The 20,085-nt window shown below is 39.6% G+C and overlaps 1 protein-coding gene and 1 long non-coding RNA gene across 3 annotated transcripts in view; one reads left to right on the forward strand and one right to left on the reverse strand.

The window, feature by feature from the left end:
* LOC134161009 (uncharacterized) overlaps positions 1 to 20,085 on the forward strand; it is a 379,533-nt gene that overhangs the window by 192,114 nt on the left and 167,334 nt on the right. The gene's annotated exons all lie outside the window — the stretch shown is intronic.
* The window catches only part of CTBP1 (C-terminal binding protein 1), a 249,659-nt gene that overhangs the window by 185,647 nt on the left and 43,927 nt on the right, over positions 1 to 20,085 (reverse strand). Inside the window, exon 2 of one of the 2 annotated variants that reach the window (XM_062613506.1) lies at positions 4,950 to 5,110. In XM_062613506.1, the coding sequence (XP_062469490.1) occupies positions 4,950 to 5,007 (58 nt within the window). In that variant the 5' untranslated portion in view covers positions 5,008 to 5,110. Of the gene's footprint in view, positions 1 to 4,949; positions 5,111 to 20,085 lie in introns of those variants that run through there. The other variant, XM_062613509.1, reaches the window with a different exon arrangement.

The raw sequence follows: 20,085 nt of genomic DNA on the forward strand, positions 1-20,085 counted from the left end.
GCCCAAGCATTGCCAAAGTAGGCCATCTCCCCCATTAATATGCAGAAAACTCGTCCTAACCGCCTAATTTCAAACCAGCAATGGGTCAAATCACAGTTGACCCAAGTTCCATCAGTGGTCATGAAACACTTGGTATTTGTCAATCTGGTACTTTCCACAAGTTAAGGAACCAAGCTCTCCATTACATGCACAAGGACAAAAAAATAAGGTAAGAGGATGTGTTTTTTTAAACTAAGTCACTTTGTATCTCAAGATTTCTTCATAAATTTGGAAAGAAGAAAAATTCAATTCATATCTGCTTGTTTCTCTGCAGTCCTCCTGGAACCATCAATATACCGCATCAGCTATGCACTGAAGATTCATCTTATTAAATCTCATGCTGTATAGCACCAGAAGCAGAAAAAATAGAAGCTTTAAAAACACAGATGTTTTCTTACAGGGAAACAAAGCCTAGACCATGTTGTTGAAAAGAAACTATTCCTTTATCGTGGACTTTTACTGTCCTTCAAAGAGGCTTCCACTTGGGTATTTGCCAGTGACCGGACCTTCCCAAAGAAAGGCCGCCCTTCATAAAAGCAAAAGATGAGAGATTTTACCTGGAATTTCAGACAATCACCCTATTAATATGCACTTTCTTTTCCAGTCTATGATCCCAACCAACTCTTCTTAGGTAACTAAGCAGCGCTCTTAAAATAGCTAAAGTACATCTGAAGTTTCCTTCTGGGCACTTTCAAAAAGGAGGCGGCAACCTGTGTATGAGGAATAACCTTAAGATGAATACCACTGCTGCATCCTGAAATGGTTGTTGAGAAGCTCTGAGGTGTGCCAAGATGCTTTTTTCTTCCTCAAAACAAGAGCTAGACAAAAATACAACATCTGTCTGGGGTCATATTGGGTCTTCACAGACTTGTACTTGCATACACTACAGTCTTTGCTATGAATATTACATGAGGGGCTCTGGAAAGAAATTTCTGGTTTCAAGCAATCAAACTGGAAAAGCCACTCTCACAATTTGGCAGTTACATTTCCAGCATTGTGCTGTAGTGTAATCCCCAATACCCGCACAAACAAGCACAAAAAGCGAAAGGAGACACCCCTTTCCTCCTCCCAGTTACACCAATGTCCCTGAGGTCTCCCCTTTATAGACTTTCCTAAAGCTTGGAAACCCACCAAAAGCAGTGTCTGACTGAACACTATATATTATACAGTGTGATGTATTTAAAGAAAATTCACTATATTCATCAATCCCATTCATCTATTAGCTCCCAGCAAAGTCAGCAGAGGTCGGACATCCCCAAGGTAACTTCCAAGCAACGGTCAGTAAAACATACACACATTTAATTAAAGATTTCTAGAATATAAGCAAATACACAGCATTGTTTACAGTGTTGTTACAATATAAAGTACAATAATACCTTAATTAGAGATAACAACTTCTCAAAATGGCAAAAACATTTAGAATTTTTCAAATTACCCACAAAATGAACACATTTTATTATTGCACTGTGACATTTCCAACTGTTCTGCCAAATGTATACTCCTATAATTACGCTTTGCAATCACCAGCATCACCGGAGAGGGGGACAAAGAACAATATAATCAGTAACTAATTAATCTTTCACATGCCTTGATGTTATTTATCTTCAAGGGAAGAATCCTGAATGTTATATCACAAATGGTGAAGTGAGTTTAATATTAGCATCTCAGAATAACTAGACTCATGTCTTCATGCCCAAGTCTAATTCACAGCTACTGGGGGAAGTTAGAAGCCAGAATTCAGTATCTGCCTTTTTCAAGGGACAATCTTCCACAGCAGACCATTGAAACATGCATAAAAATATAATGGCAAACAGCCTGAGGATTAAAAGCAAATATTCGGTTTCATATTTAAGAAATCACTGAAGGGAATCATAGGTACCTTAGGGACAAAATTACTTGGCTACATTAAAAGACAACTGACCTCTCCTGAAGTAACAGCATTGCTACTGCATTGAGTATCAACTGAAATTCAGTAGTATTACTACCATACTACTATTACTCACAAGGTAATAGTAAATTCAGTGATGCCTCTTGAATTTGCTGCTTAATTTGCACGCTTAGTTACTATAAGCAAGTGTGCAAATTACCTCAAGCCACAGGAAAACAGTTCAACTCAGTAACAGCATGCAAGCACAGTTATCCAACTTAGAAGAGCATTTGTGTAATCCACGAACTCCACAGAAAAAGCTGTGCACATGCTCCCACCATGAGCATTTCACTTTTGGGAATCAGGCTCATACCCCTCATTTTTCAGAAAGTGAATTTCAGCTCATTATCATCCCCTCCTCAAACAGGGCTACAAGCAATAATGTAATGCTCTATGTCACCACCAGCATGGCATCCGTGCCCCTTTATGGGTATAATAATGTATTAATGTCTGCCCATCACAAGTTATGCTAAACAATTTATGAAAACATAGGTATTAGTAATAGTAGCAGTTAGCAATAGCCTGGTTTTAAGTGGAACTTCCAATAGAAAGAAAATGCATCTTTGGAGGGAAAAGGTTAAGAGAAGAAAGATATAAACAGCAGGCAAACAAAATAGCTGACAGAAGATAAACCATCTTCAATAGCTATTGAGTTCATTATAATTCCTGAGCTTGGTAAAACGTTACCTGTATTTCTCAAACATAAAACACTCAGGCTGTGTTACTGAAGGCACATACAGAATCATAGAATAGAATCATAGAATAGAATATATCAGCAAACAACTCTGCATACTTGATTTTTAAACATGAACAGGACCACATGTAGAGAAAAACCTTTTTGAAACAAACCGACTCCTAATCTTCATCCCACTTTATGCACTTGCAAGGATAGCGATTTAAAACCATCAGCCAAAGATGTGTTTACAAACCTCAAAGAACATTTGGACATTTGAACACACAGACACTCAAGAGCAGAAAACAGCCTGGACACTTTAAAGAGCCAATCTGGATTACCATAACCCTAAAATTTCAAGCATTTTTCCATATCCATCGTTTCTCCCCCCCACCCCTCCTCTTGATCATCTTCTGCCTGGTCTTCCCACTATTCTTCCAACACAGCTGTTTGTCTAGCACAGGGTAAATGGGATTAGGAAGCAGAGGTAACTAAAACAACTTTTTTATGTTATTTTTCAACTGGATCAATTCCCTGCCCTGCATGGCCACACAGATTTTACCATAGGACCCAGTGAAGTGTGCAGGGCTGGGAAAAACAAGTCAGACAAAAGACACTGATTAGATGTGAACACAAAGCCTGGGGGATGCCACTGCTATTTTAAACAGTCACAGTGGCTACTGGGCTGTCCCTGACAACATTCCTTGCCACACCATCACAAACTCTATTTTCCTCTTAAGGTGTCCTGTTGATCAACAAAATAAGCACAAAAGGAGGCTGAAATGCTACCAACTGGGTTGAGCTGATCTAATAGCTGCTGCCATCAAAAGGAACAGGTTTCTGTCCTCACAGTTTTGCAATTCAGCCGACTAACAAAGGCAAAAAACAGAGTTAACATTGTGCATGTCTTACTGAGGGGTCACAGCATGAGGACGTGAGACTGACACCAGAGAAGGCAACCATGCACTGCACCACTCCTAGGTCACTTCCAGCTGATCCAACCCCAGAGCTGCCCAGAAAGAGTGGCAGCCTTCCCAAATTTCCTGTCCTCAGAAGCCAGTTCCTCATTTCTCTGAGCAGGATTTGGTCTCCAGAGAGCTCAGCTTGGCCAACCAGTCTAGGTGGGACACAATGACAGTTTGGACTTGGCAATCATGGGCAGGTTTGGCCAGTTTAAGAAGCGACAAGGAGATTAATCATCTAAAGCCAATGTGAAACTGCACCCTTTGATACTTCGGTGAAATGTCTCTTTCTCTGGCTCTGTCAGGGTAAATGGCCCCAGTGCCCCTCACTGATCCTTTCCAACTGCCCCCTTCAATGCAACTGCTTTGTCAGCTGTACAGGGAGGAATTTACCTAAGTGGAAAATATACCAACAAAAACGTTCCTTTTTAGCCTGAGTCATCTTCTCGATCTAGCTCATTACACGGTTACACTCATACTGGCACAAAGAAAGGGGGGGAAACAAGGACAGGAATCAGCTGCCAGGGACAGCTTTCACCAACACAGCTGCTGCAAAAAAAAAAGAGTCTCAAGACCAATTCGTGGAAGAGCAAATGTTTTAACTGCAGTTCACTGCTTCGGTATTAGCCGTGATGCAGAGACAATGCGCCCAGAAGCCCGTACACTTTTCCCATCATATCAAAATGAGTTAGTGAACTATTAACTATTCCCTTCCCTTTCAAGGAGAAGCTAACATTTTAATATAGAAATTCATTTAGCCCAAATCCTACCGTGTGTTCTTAAATATAGTACTCCTTGTCCCTCGACCTGCTTTCATATCAACTCTAAAACCAAATGAACAAAGAAAGCCAGAAATATACAACTGGGTCATTTGTGACTTATGTAAAATCACTGACCCAAATGATTACACTCCTGGTACTAGATTTCTGCCTATTTTTATCAATACTTGTTAAAGTTTGGGGGTTTTGTTTTCATTTGACTTTTGCTTCCTTCCTAGGATCAGATACAAGCTGCTAAATAAATCTATATAAAGCAATCCCGTAGCAAAATTCTCTAGAGAGCATTACATGCTCATTTTATCCTTTTGTGATTGTTATTTTATGTAAACCCACAATATTTCACAATATTTGGGTAGAACATTGTAGAATAGCACAGAGTTCACACACTAGATGCTTTTATTTGTCTAGATCTGTTTTCACCCAAAACTAGCATTTCTGCACAGTTAATATAATCTCAACAGGAACTGCAACTCAATTAAAAATACACTGAACGACCAAGAGTTCCAAGTCTTCAGAAATATCAATAATCCACAAAATTAATGCAGTTAACAGAAATTGAAATGTCTAACCTTCAAATATGCGATCCAGACGTTGTCGCTTCACTTTGTGTTTGTCCATTAGAGACATAAGAGTAGAAGCTCAAAGAACGTCTCCACACAGCTTGGTGATGGTCTTCTCCAGCCAGCCACAAGTCAGAAATGCTTACTGTCTTTTATAAACTTATTTGCACCTGTGAACAGGAAGATAAACTTCTTAAAATACTTTTTCCCCCCTACCTCTTTCTAGAAAGAGGTTCTACATGTAATTGAAACTGTGAAGAAAAGACATAAAGGTTTTTAAATCACACTAGGGAACCCATATTTCAAAGCAAACTGCCTTCTAAACAGATAAAGATGCAAAGTGCACAGCACAGCTCAGACACGCCAGTGTAAGAAACGCTCCAAGACCTTTCTGCCTCTTGGCTTTCAGATATTGGCCCTTTCACTCAACACACCATCAGCTGAAGAATGTATCTTGGGCAGGCACAGGTACACGATTCCCATAAAGCAACAGAAATGTGGCCACCTGGAATGAAACTGGAACTTTTCCATCAGAACACTCACAGTCAGAGAAAAATACTCATTCTTAACTTCTAAGCTGCCAATAATAAAGTAAAGCAGAGTCTGGTACTTGGAAGTTGAAGGAAATAACTCAGAGAGCACAGACCCGAGGAAATGCATCACAGTGACAACACAACGCCAACATCTATATCAACCAAATGGCATTTAAAGTAGGTTTATGCATGACTAGGCAAGCTCTTTGGCAGAAAATACAGCTAAGCACTTTTCAGATCCCATGTAGCTGAGCAAGACAGCGTAAGGGCATTGCAACAAGCAGTCTGCATTTTAAGCCAAACCACTGAGATGCAGATTCTAAGCACAGCAGTAGATTATAAAATACACACGAGCAAGTGGACGGGGCATAACTAAGTATACAGGGCCTCTATAAAGCATAGTCAGAACAACACTGTTATCTGCACTTAAATACCCCAGTAGGCTTAGAGAAACAAGCTCCAAGAACTCTGTACAGTGCACGTGACAACAAGCCAAATAATCCACTTCCCTGTTTCCTTTTATTCCCGCCCAACAGCTTTCAACATCAGTGGATAGCATTAAACAGCATTACAAGTGACTGAACCTAGAATTCTGCTTGTTTCTGTCTAGAGGCTAAACTTTTCTAAAACCAAAACTAGAGGCAAATTCCATCAACATATTATGAAGATTCATGCACTCCTAATGCAATGATAAATACTTTGAATATCAAGAAGAGCACATTTGCATTAAAATGGGTGTCCTTACCAGCACAATCCTGCTGGGTGCATTTGGACTTTTAACAAAGTTCCTTGTGTTTATTTTCATTTAAAAATTGAGCTAACGTGCAACATTCATCATGCTTTTAACACTTTATTCAGTCCCATCCTCCTCTTCACTTTCCCTCCATACCTCTTTACCCTCAATTTCAAGATTCTTCTGCTGTTCTGTACACTGTCTGATCCCAGCTGAATGTAACATCCCACCATGAGTGCCAGAAGTTGATGAAGAAAAGAGAAGACCAGTTTTTTCTCTTTAAGAAGCAAACTGAATGTTGCCCTGTCAGAAATTTTCTGTTACATTTCCTAATATCAATTATTCTTATGAAATACAACATTCAGTATTGATTGTGGCTCTGTTATAAGACTGCACAAACACTGCATCAAATCTAGTATGTATTTTCAAACCTTCAAAGCCTGCTATACAGCTGCCTGCCTTTGCTTAGTCAACACCCCTAACCTGTGCAGAAGATCAATCCTAAACTAGTCTTTAATTTATTTGCTTATCATTCCTGTTTTGTAATCTTCTTCCTTCAATAGTCATATTAAAAGATCTGGAGAACAAGAAACAGAAACCAGAACATAATGAACATTTTAAATACTAGTGTTGGTTTAAATTTTTATAGCTCATTTCATTTCCCATCTCCTAGAAACATATATGCCTGCTGGCCTCCTTGTGCTCTTTGTTTATTCATTCAGCATCAGATTTTTCCACTGTAGGCATTCTCCATACAAGGCTGGATGACAGTTGTAAAAACCAGACCATCTGTAACTACTGACCTACCACTGAAAGTGTCACCAGATGTTTTCTATCTGTCTACAGTAGCTTCAAAGCATATAATATAAATCGAGGGCTTTTTCTTTTCAACATAATTTGATAGTATTTTTTATTCACAGGAATTCGCTGCAAGTTTAAAAAAGCATTTCTGAGAAAAAAATTGAATTAACATGTTAACACAGTTCTAAATTTAACCCTCATGCAGTTTTATTATACTTCGTGTTCCGACACAAAGAGAAGATGATGATACGGGAAGCACTTCCCAGCAAAACAAAAGCCTTATAATTACAGGAGCATTAGTTACTACAATTACTAAACCACAACATGAATAATTGTATTTGAGAAATTCACTAAAAATACACGCACACTGCCTAACGAATTAAAATCAGAACAAAAATACCAAATAGTATTTAAGATCAGACTTCTGCAATTTGATATTTTAAGACAAAGTGAGAATCCAAGTGATATAAGAATACGCACTGCTTATTCTATATGTCAAGTATTAGCTACAAAGCCACCTGAGAAACCATCAACGTACAGAACCCTTTTGAGCAGTACAAATTTTAGATTAAAATATACACCGTTGAAAACAATATAAGAGGTTTTTCTTTCAGTTAAGCAAATGATTCCAGCGTTTGAAAATCCTTTTAAAGATAATATGCCTCTGGGTATTGCAGTCTGGAACATTTAGCTCTTTCTCGAGAAAGGAAGAGCTTTACTCTTTTCAAGACTTCATAAAAAGGGAATCTCCAGCATTTTACAGGACAGCAAGCAAATCGTACTGGCTAAAACAGGAATGTTAAATAAGTCAATCTGGATTCCAGTTTTCAGACAGCAGGTAACACGGATAATGGAGGAAGCTGCAAGAGAGAAGATCTGAAGGAAGGTCCATTCAAAACTCATTATCAGATAAAGAGGATGACAAGGAAGAAAATGAAGAAATTAATTTTTATTGAAGTCAAACAGTAGGCTAATCATACACATACTGGTAGGTTGAGACAAAGCCCTTACCATCAGGGAAGAACTCCCCTCAAACCCAAAAGGTTGCAGTGTGCAGTGCAGGACCATTTCCTTTGCATCAGTTTAATGTGAGAATTTTGTGTCAACCGAAGCATGCTTCCATGATCTGACCAGGTGAGGAAAACTTATCCCAAAAATAGTAAAGCCTCTCATGCATCACCTCAGATTAGTTAGCCCACTTGCAAAGAGGTTTGAGTATAAACTCTTCTGAGCACAGATTTTTACCTATACAGCTAGGAACAGCAAATGGCTGATGTCTACCACAGTCAGCTTCTGTTGCATGAAACAATTTGTATGCTATCCCAAATCAGATGATGAGGTGTAAGAAATCAAAACCAGAAATGAAAGTCACAGAATAGACTGATAGATCATTAACGTATCAAGAATAGGGTTATTAAGTTCCATGTCACCCTTGGGAATCTCAACATTCATTTAATTTAATTTTTCTGATATATGGTCCTTGGCAGGAAACTATACTGAGTTGCTGAAATATTTTTCTTTCTACTGTTAACTTTCAAAAAGTACACTATAAGGCTATGGTAAGTTTGTATATTCTATATTCCATGGCCATCAGGTTTTGACTACTTCAAAAACTGAATAAATTTCCAAGACAACCCAGACTAATGCTTTGCTGCTTCTTCTCTCCCACCCAAATGAAGAAGATCTCTATTTTCAATGACAACTCACAAGCCTTGAATAGCCTGTAAGTCTATTCTGCACAGCCCTGAAAGCAGTAATAGAATTAAAATGGGTGTTTCTCTTATAGATATGTTAATTACCCTAAACTATCATACATTTTGAAGTAAACATTTTGCTTCGGATAGTAAATAGATCATGTAGGTCAAACCCCCTGCCATGGCCACGGACACCTTCCACAAGACCAGGTAGCTCAAAGTGCCATCCAACCTGACCTTGAACACTTCAAATGATGGAGTATCCACAGGTTCTCTAGGCAACTGTTCCAGTTTCTCACCACTCTCACCATGAAATATTTCTTTGGTATATCTAAGTCAACCACACCTAAGATTTCATGATAAAACAGCCACACTCATCAGTGAGCTGGACAGTGCTGCTCACCAAGCAGAAGGCTGCCTTCTGCAGTGACTAGTGTTGCAACTGTATGACCACCAATGCATGCCCAATGTGACCTCACATTGCTCACCTGAGCAGGTGAGAAACAAAACAGTTTTGAGGGTTTTCTCTGTTGTTGTTTCTCCTCTCCTCACCCACTGATGTTTGAATATGACCAGAAGGACTCGCAGGATGCACACCAGCTTCATGGCTGAATGGCAGATATTTCTAGCATCTGAGATATTCTGTGCCACAACTGGTTCCCCAGCTTGTGCTCCTAAAAGCAGAACACCAGAGTATGAATTTAACCCACATATTCTGGAATTCTTACATCCATTTTTATGGATTTCACTCTTCCCAAAGCATGAAATAGTAAGCTTTTCTGCAAACCTAACTCAATGCACACCCCACAGATAAGAATTATTCACTCTACAATAATTACTTATGTCCCTTTAAAGTTATGTTTCAAGTTTCAGGTTTTCCCCTTTTTCAGGAAAAGGACAGGCTACAACATACACTGAAGACAACTTAGACTCTTGCTACTGCTGAGATATTACTGAGAAATGGACATTTATCTGAATTTCAAAATATTTCGGTAGTACAAAACAAAGTACCTTGTATTTGGCAAAAGAGAAAACAGTATCAATTTGATAAACAGCACAGAGTAAAATGACATGTAAAAATGCCAAGTCCAGAGAAATTAGCTTAATGCTCCAACAAAAGCAAAGATGCTGTTACATGGCTAAGGCTGTGGCAGGAGTTCATGGAATCACAGAATGGTTTGGTTTGGAAGATGCTTTAAAGCTTACCCAGTTCCAACCCCTGCCATGGGCAGGGACACCTTCCACTAGAGCAGCTTGCTCCAAGCACCTGTGTCCAACCTGGCCTTGAACACTGCCAGGGATGGGGCAGCCACAGCTTCTCTGGGCACCCTGTGCCAGTGCCTCAGCACCCTCACAGGGAAGAGCTTTTGCCTAAGAGCTCATCTCAGTCTCCCCTCTGGCAGGTTAAAGCCATTCCCCTTGGCCTGTCCCTACAGGCCTTATAAAGAGATGGCTCTAACTCTGAGAATTTGAAAAGTAAAGTTGATGATGTGAGAGGAACACTCTACTTGAAAGAGGTGCACAATCTGTAGTTGAACATTTCTAGTGTTAACAGCAGTAGTACACTGGATCATCCTATTCTGAAGTTCCATAGGACAGCATCAGTTTTTACATTTTACCTCCTGCTGCTATCCTTTTCTGGATATACTGTGACTTATACTAAAATCTCCTGCAGAGTAAAACCATCACATCACTTTCACTGCACTCAAAACTACTCTTGCAAAGATTTAAACTACATTTAGAAATAATTGTGACCCAAAGAGCAGAACAAAAAGAGATTAATTGCCAGAAAAGTACTAGATCAAACTTTCTGTGCAAAAATTGAAGTTATTCCATCTTGTCTAACAAAAATTAATACTGAATTGAGAAGAAAATACATAATTATATTTGCCTGTCAGACAATTTATCTTACCATTAAATGTGGTTAAGCCACTTTGCCTTACCATTAGATGTCAGTACAGTCTAAGAGAAACCGTACAGGGAGCTTCAAGATCAATAAATTAATCACAAAAGTGAAGTGATTACCAAATTAGATGCCAAAAAGAAGGTTAGATACTATTTAGAACAGGACTAAAACCCCAACCATTCTAATGGCATTACCTGGTTCAAGGCCTGGAATAGCTTGCTGCAAAAGAAGAATTAATGTACTGGTACTCCCCAGCCTGAAGAAGACACGACTGTGGAGAACACAACAAATGCATATGAAATATGCACCACGTCTCAACTCAACGTCTAGGGAGCAGACAGTGAAATAGTAAGCCAGCATATTAAAAACAACAGGAAGCTCTGTCACCAAGGATCTAATTAAATTGTAACATCTGGTGTCACAGGTATTGTGGATGCCAAAACTTGGAATTAGTAAGGTCTTACAAGGAATTAGACAAGTTTATAGAAAACACATCAGTGGTAACTGATAATAATGTCCACAATGCAAACCCTGCTTAGAAATCCATACTGGTAAATCTAAAGGCAAGAAAACCATCAGTGCATGCTTGCTTTGTTCTCATACGTAGAAACTGCTGCATTACGTTATGCGGACCACATGTCCGTTTAGCTCAGCACCCAACAGTTGCCACGAAATTACATGCTTCATGAACAGCGAGAGCAGTAACAAACACAATGCTTGCCTCAAACATCCACTAGCAGCTACTCTTGGAGACAGGACACAGGACAAATAGACCTGCAGTCCCTTGTGATATGTGGGCAACACCTTACATTCTTGGGAAATGCAGAGGTATGGTACAAAATGGACTGGTCCAGCCATGCAGAAAGTGAGGTCCACAGCTCACAGGAATGCACAAAAAACATCCTAACACAAAATAAACTGGAATGAGTAATAGCATGTCTAAAAGATACTGGAATCATCAAACTGACAGTCTCACCAATAGAGATGATAGGAGACACCTTGAAAATGATCATAACTAAAGAGCTGCCAGTGCCATAAACGCCACCATGCTACATGGTGAGCTCTTCCAGAAACCTTTGCTACTAACTGGTTTTGCTTAACTATAGGTTTAGCTTAAACTTCCAGTCACAGATTTATTTTCATACCCTCAAGGTACCACAAAGTTGTACCTTGATTGATTCTTTACTGTAAGGGTGGTGAGGCACTGGAATGGGTTGCCCAGGGAAGTTGTGAATGCTCCATCCCTGGCAGTGTTCAAGTCCAGGCCGGACAGAACCTTGGGTTGCATGATTAAGTGTGAGGTGTCCCTGCCCATGGCAGGGGGGTTGGAACTGGATGATCTTAAGGTCCTTTCCAACCCTAACTATACTATGATTCTATTTGCGGAAGAGACCAAGCTCATTTATCCTCTCCTAGAAAGTCATGTTTCTCATTCTAAATTGCATCAAACCTTTGCAGTATTAAATTCAACAGCAAGTCACTAAAGTACTGCTCTGTGAGTCTAGAACACAACAAAGCCTTGGAGGAGCAGTTACACTGATATCCAATACAGGAGAACCTTTACTACTCTCCTTCACAGTCCTTGGATACATTCTGGGACCACATCTATGATGAAAAGACTTTGCACTTGGTTCAGTTTATTCACCACCAGTGCAAAGCCACTTCTTTTTAGGATGGGGTAAGCCTAAAGTACCCTGTAAGTACAGCAAACACTCTCTCACTCTGTATTTATGACCTCAAATTTGAACACAAGTTGATAGGTACAGCTTATCAACGCAAACTTGATTGCTCTGCAGCACTTCCATCTCTTTTTTTGATCACATCAGCAGTTTTTACTATATTTATCAGTGAAGGGTTTGTTCCTGTTAATAAAAATCTTCAAAATAAGGCCAAGAATGCCTTTTGCCAGCACGCCATTAAAAACAAAGCTTATGGGGGGTTGACCTATTGCCCACAATTTTTTAATCCTGTGAATAACTTTTTTGTCCTATTCTGTGTTCTTAATAGAATTTATCAAATGTTTTCCAAAATATAGTGTAATTAATTCCATAATCATAATCCCTTATCGTTATGGCACAAGATTATAAAATGGTGGTTTTGACAGGGGATGTGGTAAAAACAAAAGCAGAAGAGGCTGAGATAGCAATTCTGTCATTGTATTTTACAAGATGCTTGTCTTCACCATAAGGTTTTTTTTCCCCATGCTTTTCTTTCCTCAGCAGCATTCTCTCTCAATTATGCATCTGTCCACAAGCCAACAAATTACTCACTGCTGAAAATGTGTCACTACAGATGTGTATGACTACAGAGTGATGGGAAGCAACTCTGCTAACTCGGATTTCTAGGTCATGCATAAAACTTCATTCAGAAGCTCAGACTAGGACTAGAAAATTATTACTGGCTACACGAGACACCTACAGTTTAAGTGAAATTAAAAAGACATCCTCAGCGTCAGGAAACAGTCACTCACTGAGTAGTCCCACAAGCTATGCTACTCAGCAAACAGTATTTGTAATCACTTCCCTATTTTCTGAAGTCTGAAATGAGAGAAAACAACTTTGAAACAAGATGATGTTCCTTAGAGATCGGTATAGGGACCAGCGCTGTTTAACATCCTTGCCAGCAACACGGACAGTGGGACTGAGCGCACCCTCAGCACCAAGCTCTGCGGTACAGTTGACATGCTGGAGGGAAAGGATGGGATCCAGAGGGACCTTGACATGCTCAGAAGGTGGGCCTGTGTGAACCTCATGAAGTTTAACAAGGTCAAGTGCAGGGTCCTAAACCTGGATCAGGGCAATCCCAAACACAAGTACTGCATCCAGCTCTGGGATTACCAACATAAGGAGGATGTGGAATTCTTAGAAAGAGTCCAGAGGCCTTGAAGATGCTCAGAGAGCTGGAGCACCTCTCCTATGAAGACAGGCTGAAAGAGTTATACTTGTTCAGCCTGGAGAAGAGAAGGATCCATGGAGACCTTAAAGTAGCCTTCCAGTACTTGCAGGGGCTGACAAAGCTGGAGAAGGGCTTTTTACAAGGACATGGAGAGACAGGACAAGTGATGGGAAGAAGCTCTTCCCTTTGATGGCGCTGAGGCGCTGGCACAGGGTGCCCAGAGAAGCTGTGGCTGCCCCATCCCTGGCAGTGTTCAAGGCCAGGTTGGACACAGGGGCTTGGAGCAAGCTGCTCTAGTGGAAGGTGTCCCTGCCTGTGGCAGGGGTTGGAACTGGAGGAGCTTTAAGCTCCCTTCCAACACAAACCATTCCATGAGTCTATGAAGATCAACCTCCACTCATTTTTTTCTGAACAGGCTGAAGAGCTGAAAACCTCCTTCCCTTTTGGAAAGTTGGGCGTAAGAGACAGTAACTGTGTAAATGAAAGAAACAAAAGATTTGGGATTTTGAGGGGCAACAGCAGTGAAACTGAACTGTCTCTACAGAAAATAATTCAAAACACGGGATTTTCATTACTTGAATGAGGAAACTCAAAATTAATAATATGTATTTAATATTTTAATGCACCTGAGAAAGCATAACAGGATGCAAAGAATTAGTCATCACTCATGACAATAAAAAGGCTAATGCCTCGGTTAATGAATTCTCTAGGAAAGGAAACAATTACTGCTGCATTTCATGAATCTCCATTGCTAGAAAGGATTCAAACCAGCAGGGAGAAAAGATTACTTTTAACCTTTTATTGATTTATTGACCCTTTTCTTTTTTTCTCCAAGACACAAACGCACATCAAAATGCCAGGCACATGGACTCCGCACGTGAAACTGGTCCTCTCTGTCACAGATCTCCTACTATTAGAAGCAGCCCAGCAATGTCCAAAGACCTGTGCTTTACTATTAAAACTACTGATTAAAATAGCATATGCTTGTTCACTGGCAAAGAAAGAGTGAGGAGAAAAGAAAGAAGCTATATTCTGAAAGTGAATGAGAAATGCCTGAAGACATTTAGGTTAGGAAGTTAGTTAAGGCTAATTAAGTCTAGAAAAAGAGCTGTGGGACCTATGTTGGTTTTTGCTCTGCACCAAAAGGCCCTGTATGCTGCATATGTGCACACATGCTGCTGTAAGAAAGCATGTTAAGTACTGGGAAAATATCTTTTTGAGATTGAATAGCTGTACTTTCCACTTGAGCAGTAAACTGTTTGTGCAATATTTAAATGATATGATCGTGCCTCATTTCTTCAAAATTGCTTTTATTCCTAAGAAGTGTTTTTCTGATATAACTTTATTCATATAAGGTAAATATGGTTCTTGGCCATCCTTTCAGTTTGCCCATATTACTGCTCTGTGGCAGCAACAAACCAACCACAGTATCAGTATCACCACAACAGGCTTTTCTTTTATACTGTTTACAAACCTTATCATATAAACTTCTCATACAAAAAGTTAACTTTCCTGATTTCACACTGTGCAGTACTACAGCACTAGGCTGGGTACACATGACATCCTTCATGGAAAGCATTTTTAAGACAAGTATAAATTCATCTTGTAATACTTTGTGTTGATCAGGATGCACATTTAGAGACCTTAGGAACACAATTTTAACTGTTTAACCAACTAACTACTGCAGATACCAGTGTTTTTACTCAATTACTAGAAGAAGAAAGAAAAAGAAGATGCTTTGAATGATCAGACTTCCAGAGAATGTGTTCCAGTTCTGCTCTGGGTGAAAAAAGAAAACACCAAGGATAAAGTTTTGCTACTATAGCTCCTACTCTTAACACCTCAGCAACTCACTCGAGTCAGAATAAACAATACCTGTTCAGGGTATTTATCTATTGCTTCCTTAGGTGTCCTGGTAAAACTCCATTTTTATAGTAGCACATAAATGTATTTCTTAAAAACTGTACATAGCCATGTAAGAAAAGACATGAGTTTGAGATTTTTAAATGCAGTAGAAATGCTGGACCACTACCTCCTCCCAGTTTAATGACAAGACGATTTCTGCCACCTAGTAAGAGTAAACCAGTAAATATCAAGAGCATTTACTCTGCATTTACCAGAAATCAACATTAAAAAGGTACTAAATTGTGCAGTTCATGCATGACCATGAACAATGCAGCATTTCTTCATTTCTCTGACATTTTTATTATTAGTAGAAATATATTTCACATAAATCCTTTGGAAGTTTGTGGGGTCAGAAAAGCTAAATTTCTTTAATAAGCAGATATAGCTACACTAAGAATATACATATATAAAGTATAACAGTAGATATTGGCAAAGTGTTTTCCTTCCTTACCAAGCAATAACAACTTGGAGATCAGGCAATACAAAACAAGAGACCAAACAAGCCGAGTGCTATTTACTTTAAAAGTATTACCCTTTATGTTTTTATTCAAGCCATCTTTGTCCAGCTTTGCACTTTCACCTACAGTCCTCTAAACCATAGAACGGTTTGGGTTTGATGGGTGCTTTCAAGATCATCTAGTCCAACACCCTGTCATTGTCAAGGATGCCTTCCACTACATCGGGTTGCTCAAAGCCTCATCAGACCTGGCCTTGAACACTTCCAATGATCCATGGATGTACAACCACAAAACAGCATGAATTTTACAGCTCAAAACCAGTTGGCAAATGCTGTAAACTGTGGCTATATCCCCTCCCCAACTATCAGAACACCTATCTGGTAAAACAGAAAATACTACTGAATACTGCAAGAATATCTAAAAGTATAATTGCCAGATTATTTCCCACTGTGGCTCATTCACCATAGGGCTCCTGGAAGCAGCTATCTAGCCTCAAAGGCATCACTGACCATCTTCCCACAGTCAACTTTCATACTCAACTAGAGAAACTGTGTAACCGGCAATTCATTTCCTCACATTTTGGTGTCAATCCGCATCTCCTGACATGACATTCCGTTAAGAAATTCCCAGCCAGCCACACTCCTATCTCAATCACAGTAAAATGTAAAGCGTTTTCACATGTGGATAAATTTTATAAGCTATCTCCATTGCAATTACAGGAACTATGTAGAAGATTAATGCTAGTGGCTAGGATATAATATCCTTTAATGCAATTAAGTGTGGGGAAACAAAGAATTAAAAGTACAATTAAACAGTCTCATGCACCTGAGTGACTGACAATTGTGTATGATATAATATCTTGTAGCCAGCACTAGCATACACTAATACATTGATTATGTTTTGTTGATATTCAGCATTTATGCTCATCTGCTCTTACTTTTATTCAGTAGGGGGAAGGCAGAGGGGAGAACTAGAGGCAGCTACAAGGCTGCTCCGCTATGGAGTTCTGCAAAACTTGCTTTCCAGAAAGATATAGGGGGGTACAGATTTTAAACCGGATTTCTCCCTCTTCTGTTCACCCACAGTGATGAGATAGAGTCTCAAGAGAAAGCACATTAAAGAATTGGGAATCATGTCCTTTATCTCTACATTCAAACGTCACGCTCAAGAGCTCTCAAGCGGCAGCTTGCTCAGCTTTTGAGATGTACCTGAATGCAAAACTACTTTACTTTTACTGTAAAAGAATATAGAAATCTGCAGAAAAGGAAAACCACCCAATTATGTTTTTATACACTGAAATCACTAGGTAGGTGTTAGACAGCTTAGAAAGCTTCTCCATGCTGACTCCAGGATGCAAGATCCCCACATTATAAACACCACAAACCTGGCACAGTAAGTCAGTCCAAATGCAACAAGCTATTGTGTTTTATTCCAAAAAGGTTTTAGTGCAACTACATTTATCACAGTATCTCTGTATCTTTCTGCAGTATAACCAATGTAACTATAAATTTTCACAGTTTATTCCCTCTCATATCTAGGAAGAGAGCTGCATGTGCAGCCTGCTATTTTTAGTTTCCTTATTTGAACATATATGCTGTTTTGTATCTTGTTACAGAAGAAAGATCAAGCAAGAAGCGCACTTGGCAGCTGGTCTGGAAAGCGATAAGACCGTAACAGTCCTTAATGGAAATTCATTTCAGTCCCACACTACGCTAGGAAATCAAATTTCCAGCCCATATTAACTTGAAGGTTAGTTCTTCTTGATTAATTAAAATGCTCCTGTTACTGAAGAGGGCAAGTTTTATCCAAAAACTTTTAAACTACCTGAAGTTCATAACATTTTACATCTTGAAGATAAGGCCAAAGGCATGAACATTAATAGCCTCTCAAAAACTAAGCAGAAACTTAAAATGTGTAAAAAGACTGAAAGCTAGCCATGGACAAAGTAGTTTACAGGAAGTGTTCCTTAATTCCAGATTAAAGTTGAACATACGAGACAAGAGAAGTAACATGGCACATTATGTCCAGCACCCAAAGCACTAGCTCTCATCCTCAAACCCTTTGACCACTTACGAGGCAGATGACTGTAACTGAAGTAAGAGTTATTCCTCGTAGGACTCATAAAGGAGATGTGGTGGTTGCACACTGTGCCACTCTGTACTGAATACGCTGCTTCAAGACATTCTTGAACCATTTTAGTGTATTGGGGTCCTGTCAAACAGGAGAATGACGTTTTGCCAATGAGAATTCCACGCTGCCACAAAGAAGAGACATCCACTCACCGCCCACCAGCAGACCCCTCACTAGTGCCCTGTGCTGCTTTCCAAGGCACATTCTGCCACAATGCTGACTTTCAAAAAGGTCTAGACAAAAACTGACATAAATTAGATGAACTTCCCATTGATTTCAGGTGTACTATGAGCTCCTCCAATAATATCAAATGAATGATGGTTGGTTGGAATCAGAGCACCTGGAGAAAACAGAGCTCGGCAGTATTGCATCCAGGAGGAGAAAACAGAGAATTCTTCCATGAAAAATCCAATGTGCTACTTTTGATTATTAATAGTCCAGGTTATTCATAACTCCTCTGTAGGCCAACTGCTCCAAAAATACTACTCGTAATGGGTGTTCACCAGAAGATCTGCAAGAATTGCTGCAAAAAAGCCCTGCTCTTGGATTCTGTTCTCATAGCTGGGAAACCTCAGTATCACATTTTCCTTGGTTTTGGAGCTTCGCAATACTTGCAGTCCTCTCTTCTTCTCACTACAACTTCCTGGAGTCACTACAATCTTCAGGAGCCATCTCCTCCTGAAGATGACTCCTGAACACTGCAGGCTGCTTATAACTCTCCTTGCTCCACCATGGTTTTTAGCTGAGCTGTCAGAAAAACAAAGCTCCACATCCCAGCAGACCGCCAGGGTTATTGACTCAGCTCTCTGTAAGGAGGTGCAAGAACTGAGTAAGCTCTAGGTCTCCTTTCAAGTATCAGATTTCAAATACAGATTGCCTCTTCTTCACTTTCACAGCCTTAGCATCCCCAATAAAACACTCAGAACTGTTTCAGAGCTTAATACTAGAACACAATTAGACAGATGATGTTGTCTTGTCATCAGAAAACAAAGGAGACAAAGCCCAAAAGCAGCCCAAAAACAAACTTCAGAGGAGAAAATCCCGATGCTCCCTCTAAAGCAAACACGAGGAGATGCTAGAATTACACTCTTACCGAGAAACAAAACATTTTCCTTCCCAGTCTGTACAGTAATTAATTGTAATGGTGTAAAGGAAGAAGGAAATAGTTACTTTCTAACTCTGAAAATATATTCTACATTGCATGAAGTGCTGACTTACTCTATATGTGGGGAAGAGTATCTGCCATCTTGGCAGTTGCCCAACTGCACCTTTCATGAACTGTCATTTGGGCAAAAGAATATGGGCAACTCAAATACATAAGAGGTCAACAGCCACCAGACCAAGTGTTAAGAATGTTGTAACAGGAATCCATGGCTGAAGAGAGGCTGTAGCAACGTCCCGAAACCATACCTGGAGTATGGTTAGAACTGCAGTAATGCCGAAAAAAATCCTGTAAGAGATCTCCTGACTCAAGAAAAAGAGCTTTAAATAAAACATAAAAACAACAGACTAAAAGCTTAGTCCTCAGAGTCTTTCACTGAAATATTCTGCTTTTTAGCTGCTAGAAGCAAGAAGTGAAATAACTGTCAATAAATCCTACAACGTCAAGGGTAGCAATACCACCATTTGAATTTTCTTTGAAAGTCATCTTTGAAAGTGCACATTTAGAGGTGTTTCAGAAAGGAACACTAGACAAATCGCCTCACTAGCTTTCTCACCATCTTATTTACTGCAATTAAGAGGCTGGTAACAAAATATACTTAACTGTAAGCAACAAACTAAAGGTTTACATCTTTATGCAGCCACAACCTTATTTTTCCGTTAGCTGAGCGGCTGAAAACTGATGCACTTCCATTTTTGCCTCCCCAGAAGTAAGGACTGAATGACGCATTGTTCTACCACTTCCTAATGGATTTAGTTTGCAACACTGTTGAGCATGATTTTAGCACAACATCTGTGCAGTTTTATGAACTAGTAATTTCATAAAATAACAGTTCTCACCATTGATATCATTAAGCTGCTTGTTTCCAGTCCATCTCGGCATGCTCACATCCCTCTGCCACTTCATTCACCTGATCACAATATTATCT

This window comes from Pezoporus occidentalis, unplaced genomic scaffold (assembly GCF_034315485.1).
Source record: "Pezoporus occidentalis ecotype Australia unplaced genomic scaffold, CSIRO_AGI_Poc_V1 ctg168, whole genome shotgun sequence".
NCBI lineage: Eukaryota > Metazoa > Chordata > Aves > Psittaciformes > Psittacidae > Pezoporus > Pezoporus occidentalis.